This window comes from Tiliqua scincoides, chromosome 2, assembly GCF_035046505.1.
Source record: "Tiliqua scincoides isolate rTilSci1 chromosome 2, rTilSci1.hap2, whole genome shotgun sequence".
NCBI classification, from domain to species: domain Eukaryota; kingdom Metazoa; phylum Chordata; class Lepidosauria; order Squamata; family Scincidae; genus Tiliqua; species Tiliqua scincoides.
In genome coordinates, this window is record NC_089822.1 from 271788105 (window position 1) to 271794298 (window position 6194).

At 53.4% G+C, this 6194-nt stretch overlaps 1 protein-coding gene and 1 pseudogene across 1 annotated transcript in view; both read left to right on the plus strand.

The window, feature by feature from the left end:
- LOC136639348 (HLA class II histocompatibility antigen, DR alpha chain-like) overlaps window positions 1–6194 on the plus strand; it is a 72009-nt gene continuing 65815 nt past the window's right edge. The window contains exon 1 of the mRNA XM_066613455.1: window positions 1–164. Coding sequence (XP_066469552.1) covers window positions 83–164 — 82 coding nt within the window. The 5' untranslated portion in view covers window positions 1–82. The remainder of the gene's footprint in view (window positions 165–6194) is intronic.
- Window positions 514–3506, plus strand: LOC136641488 (HLA class II histocompatibility antigen, DR alpha chain-like; annotated as a pseudogene).

The following is a 6194-nucleotide window of genomic DNA, read 5'->3' on the forward strand; positions in this document are numbered from 1 at the left end:
GCGGGGCAAGTTCGGGCTGCAGCCCCGCGCTCGGCACTCGCGGAGCCCGCCTGGCCGGACGCGCCTCTCTCGCCTGCACAGGATGGGGGTCCCGGCGGGAATCCTGTCGCTGCCCCTCCGCCTCCTGGCGCTCCTCGCCCTGCCCGGCGCCGCCCCCCTCGCAGGTGAGGGCATCGGGACCGAGGGAACTGGAGCCGCGCGGGGAGGTGGGGGGAGCGCTTTCGCCGGCGCCAGCCTGGGGCTCCTTTCCCCTCTGCCCCCCCGCGCAGGCTGAAGAGGGGCGGGAGGCAGCCCAGTCCTCCCCCGGGACGGGTGGCGCGCAGCGAGCCCTGCTCCGCACCCCTCCAGCCCGGCTGCTTTCGGGACGCTTTCCCGAGCCTGCTGGGGCATCATCGGGGCGGGGACTGCTCGGAGCCCGGCCCGCTGCTCCTTCTGCGGCGCCCCTTCCTGGAGAGGGGAGGGCGGGAGTCCCCGGCAGCCGGTCACGCCCCTGCCTCTCCCTCTCCAGTGCAAAGGTACGTGCAGCTGCTCTTCTTCCAGGAGAGCCTCCCGTCGCGGGAGCAGTCCGGGCAGTTCTCGCACCAGTTCGACCAGGAGGAGCTCTTCCACGTGGACTGGGACCGGAAGGAGACCGTCTGGAGGCTGCCCGACTTCACCGCCTTCACGGGCTTTGAGGCACAGACTGCCCTGAGCAACCTGGCCGCCCTGAAGCACAACTTGGAGGTTTTCATCAAGATCACCAGCAGGACTCGCTCAGAACGGTACTGGATGGGCTGGGGCAGGTCCATAGGCTGGGTATGGCCTGCAGAAACTCTTTACACAGCCCCCATGATTAGTGGGCTCTCCGAGCACCACCATCTGTTGCTCTCATATCTGTGCATCGCTGGCTGGAGTGAGAACTGCATGAGAGTTCAGGAAGCCCGCCCAGAGGCATACCAGAGGCACCCAGGGCAGCAACACAACATCATGATGTCACTTCTAGGATTCTGCAGCCACTTCCGGACCGGCTGCTGGGATGGTGTGCACTCCAGTTGCTTCTTCACTGGGGAAGCAACTGGAGCGCTTATGCTGGTGGTCCCCCCCTTTGTTTGGCAACCAGGGAACTTGCCCTGTCTTGCCCCAGGGCAGATATACCCCTCCCAGCCCTTGCCTTCGACCCAGCACCCTCTTGCTTAAGATTCATCAGGCAGGCTTGAGGATGTAACCAAAACACTCTCTCCCGAGACAGTGAGCCCCAAAATGGTGCTTCACTGAGCAAGCTGGAATCTGTGTCTATCTGCAGGTGACAGTGCAAAAGTTCATCTGCCTGCAGAGAAGCTCCCTCATTCCCCTGTAGTCAGAAGTTTCACACACCCTGTAATACTGTTTAGTGGTGAGAGAATACACCACTCTGCCTGTGCTCAGAGGCACTGTTTCCTCAGAGGTATTCCTGTGTGCAGAACAGAAGCCCCAGGGAAAGGTGGTGGTGGTGCAGAGGGTTCCTTCAGCAAATGTACCTGTATCCTACCTCCTTCATTTGGCAGGTGAAAAGGGTTAATGCAAAAAAATGCAGGCACCCTCCCCCCCAGCTTGGCTGATTGTCTTGGGAATAGCATGAGGGAGTTGCACATACAGGAAGCTGGACTAGATGGGCCTATGGCCTGACCCAGTGGGGCTCTTCTTATGCACAGAGAGACTCTGGGGACTGTTAGAGTGGTGGGATCACTGAGGAAGGAGGAGGCATCAGACAGAGATGGGTGCTGACCCGGTCCCTCTTTCTCAGTTGCTCCTTCAGCAATGGTGTACCCTGAAAACACTGTGGAACTGGGGGACCCCAATGTGCTCATCTGCTTTGTGGACCAGTTCTCTCCCCCAGTGCTGAACATCACACGGCTGAAGAATGGGGAGGTGGTTTCCCAGGGCATGGAAGAGACCGACTTCTACCCCAGTGCAGATGGCACCTTCCGCAAGTTCTCCTACTTGACCTTCGTCCCGGAGACTTCTACGCCTGCAAAGTGGACCACTGGGGCCTGACCGAGAGCCTGAGCAAGCTCTGGTGTAAGCAGGGGTGGGGAGGTTTATTCTTTCTACACCTTGTAAAGGCAGAAAGTCATATTCTGAGCTAAGAAAAGCAAAATTATTGAGAGCTGAATAAGGTGAATGAGGCCCAGTTGTTGATTCTGCTTTGCCAGCCGAAAGAATAAGAGGAGCCGCATCAGAGGCCTGCTCAGTCTCCTTTGGGGTGTTGGGAAGTTTGGATGTGCATGAGCTTGTCATGACACCCCCCACCCCTGATGCTGGGAAAATGAGACTGGGAGTGGGAGACAGGCAGGACTCCCAAGTTCTGCACCCACAACCCAAACTGACCCCTCCTCTGTTTGTACCTCCCCCCTCCAGACACCACTTCCCTCCCCGAGACAACAGAGAATGTGGTGTGTGCCCTGGGCCTGGCACTTGGCATCCTGGGCATCATCGCTGGCACTGTCCTCTGCTTCAAGGCCAGACAGGGGAGTGAGGGCAGCCGTCATCGCGGTACCAGGTGAGTCGAACCAGGGTTTTGACAGTGCCAAGGGACGGGAGTGGGTGGGTGTGATCCTGCTCTGAGGGTGCTCAGATCTCCATGTGGTTCTCTCATTACTTCAGGTTCCATTTAGGTCCCAAACTGGAGTTCATAGGGGCGACATGTCCCCCTCCCCCTTGCAGCAGACAGTTTCCACCCTAGGGTGCTGAGGCCAATCCTGGCTCCCATTTGCCAGTCTAGGCCCAGGACCCACCCAACCCCAACAGCCAGTTTCTCACACTTTCCCCCCAGATGCCCCAAAGGAAAGCCCCTGAACAGGGCAGGAAGGCAGTACCCTCCCCCATGGCACCTCTCAGGACCTTCTGTTCAGCCCAGAGACCGGTTTGGAGCAGTCATGCTTTGGTTCCTTCACAGGCCCTACACATGTTCTCTTTTCACACATTCAGTGACCCCGGCCTGGCTAAAGATAGCAGCTGGGAGGTTGTATGCCCACAGGGGGAGAGGAAAGAGCAGCGGGGAGGAGGGCTGAGGACAGAAACCTCAGCCTTGTTTCCCCTCCCTGAGGAGCAGTGGCAGGGCCTTTGTGAGTGCAGCCCCCCAAGTGCTGAGTATGATGTAAAAATAAAAAAAGTTGCTTAGGTCTGCCAGGCAGCAGCACACGGCAGCTCAAGCCAGGAACACCCCCCCCTGCAGCTCTCCTGGTGGAATCTAGTTGGGAATTCCATTCCAGTTCAGTGGGGACGGGGAGCTCTGGGACTCCTTCACAAGGCAGCTCAACAGATAGATTGAGAAAGCCCAGATTTTGCTTCCAGCATAAATAACATCCGGGAGGAGGGTCACCTTTCCACACTTCAGAGAGTATAGTTTTTTGAGCAGTGTCGGGATGTTCCGATTAAGGGATGTTTTGTCGGGAGGGAGGGGGTTGCAGACATGCAGGAGTCGCTTGTCTTGTGGTCTGAGGACGATGCCTCCCCCCCTGACAGCATCTCTCCTTCCTCGCAGGTAATCCCAGGCGGGAGCAGGCAGAGCTCTCCCCAAGGGCTACCTGAGCCTCTTGCTTGTGTCTCTTGCTAAGGCTTTGCTGCTGCAATCAGCTTGAAGGACCCAGTACTTGATCACCTGCCTGACTCACCTGATCTCCCCCACAGTCCCTGGCTGGCTACAAAAAAAGCAGAGGCCTAATTTGTTGGAACTCTTGAGCTGGCCTGGGAACAACAGGCCCCAGCATCAGCTGCAGGACTTGTAAAGTCTGCCCTTCTAAGCAAGGACTTCCTTTCTGTGAGTCACAGGGTGGGACGAAGATCTACATGGATCCCCCTCCTCTTGCTGGCTTTGCACCAGGCACCATCATGTTGGCAACCTTCAGTCTCGAAAGACTCTGGTATCGCGCTCTGAATGGTGGTTCTGGCACAGCGTCTAGTGTGGCTGAAAAGTGAGTGACTATCCCTTCCACTTCCATCAATTCGGGAGTGACAATCCCTTCCACACTGGGAGCAAGTGCAGTCTGTCCCTGGTCTGTCTCCCTGGCTATGGGCCTTCCTTCTTTGCCTCTTAGCCTCAGACTGTTGGCCAAGTGTCTCTTCAAACTGGGAAAGGCCATGCTGCACAGCCTGCCTCCAAGCGGGCCGCTCAGAGGCCAGGGTTTCCCACCTGTTGAGGTCCACCCCTAAGGCCTTCAGATCCCTCTTGCAGATGTCCTTGTATTGCAGCCTGCCCTTCACAGTCCACAGAGCTAGAGACTTAAACTTGGGTTTTCTTTTAACAGAAAGTGACATTCGTAGCATGCTGGATTCTGCCTCTAACATTATGCACAGAATGATTGGCGGAAACTGTCAGGCCTGTCCTGTGAATGGGGTGAATTCCCTGCACTTTCAGAGGCAGCAGAACTCAGAACAGACCCTCAGCCCGTGTGCTGAAGAGCTCAGACAGAGTCCTGGGCAGATCTAGACTCCTGCTCCCAGTTCCTGCTTCTGTGTTGGTTTGCCAGAGCGCCTGTCAAGTGTGGGAGGCGGGTTTGCAGACAGAGGTAGACTCTCCTCCTATCTCTTGATGTTTGGGGGTGCAGCTCTTCCTCCTGACTATTTCAGGAGGTGGCCTGATGAATTCCAGAGAATCTGGGTGTGGGTTGGTGCCTTGTACTGAGGGTGTTTGTAGGCGAAAGGAGTCTTTGTCCCCCACCAGCTGAACTTGGCTGAAGGCCTGGTGAATCCTCCCCTGAATTCTCCTCTATCTCGGGCATTTGCAGTCTGTCTCAGTTCTGCACACAGCACTGCAGTGCTGTCGTCCTCAGGTATATAGCTTTGAGCAGCCCTAAGGAGGATTCCTCCGGTTCCTGCAGGTGGCAGTTGCAAAGAAAGTGCCACAGCTACTCTTTTTATTCTGAGGGGGATGGAGGCCCCAGGACAGGTCTGAGTGAAGCAAGGGTTAGATCTTATTTCTTCCACAAGGGTCCCAGAATTGGGGTTCTGCAGATGCACAATCCCGTCTCTAAATTTTGCTCACCTTCCTGTTCCGATTTCCAAAAGAGATGAATAAAACTTACTTTAGGAAGATGCATATTGTTTTTTTTCTTTTCCTGTCTTTCATTGAGCTGGGGGAAGTGTTTCTTTGCAGCGTAAAGGCCAACAGGGGCTGTGCTGCCTTTGTACAACTTGCAAGAGCCTGGATCTGAGAATGGTTCCATGTACCTCTTCTTGTGAGCAAGCAAGAAATGGAGGCCAGGATCACAGCATCTGGAAGGGGCTGGGAGATTATGCAATGGATGGAAGAAACCCAAACCAAATGCACTGATCTGTGTCCAGTGTGTGAGCCAAACCCAGTTGGAATTTAGGAGGGTTTTGGTCAAGGCTATTTGAGCTGTACTAAATTATGTAGAGGATGGATAGAGGAAAGTTCTTTTCCCTCTCACACAATAACAGAATCGGGGAACAGTCACTAAAACAGTGTTGGGACAGTTAAAACAGACAAAAGAATTTCTTTACCCATCATGTAATTCATCTGTGGAACTCATTGCCAAAGGATGTGGTGATGGCATCTGGCCTGGATGCCTTTAAAAGGGGATTGGACAAGTTTCTGGAGTGAAAATCCATTATGGGTTACAAGTGATAGAGATTTTAGAGGGTTAAAATTCTCTTCTCTAGTTTGAGAAAAATAACTGAAATTAGAGCCAAGAGAATGACTTGTTCCCCTCAAAAACAGGATAGGAAGGTCATTATGTCAAAGTGACCTAAAGAAATAATGGTTGGCAGAATATGTAGATCATAACTTTCCCAAAGGGAAAATTCCAGGATCTTGTATAACTAAAGTTGTGGGCCAGGAACATTTTGAGATGCAGGGCAGAATGACCTCCTAATTAGAGCTGGGACCATGCACCAAACCTGTCATAATAGGCCCAATAAGGAGGTGGAAGTGACATACAGTGTCACATGGGTAGCTTGCTTATTCCACCTTAATTTAATGTGATTTTCTGGGTGTGGTTCTTTGGGAAACAAGATGGGAAACTGGGATGAACATTTGTATCCAAACTGAATCAATTGGCTTGTGTAATTATTATTATTATTATTATTATTATTATTATTATTATTAACAGTATTTATATACCGCTTTTCAACTAAAAGTTCACTTACTATTGTAGAAATAAAGCCTCTAAACTCTTTTAAAAGGTCTGTGACTGTTTAGCATTGCATCAGTGAAA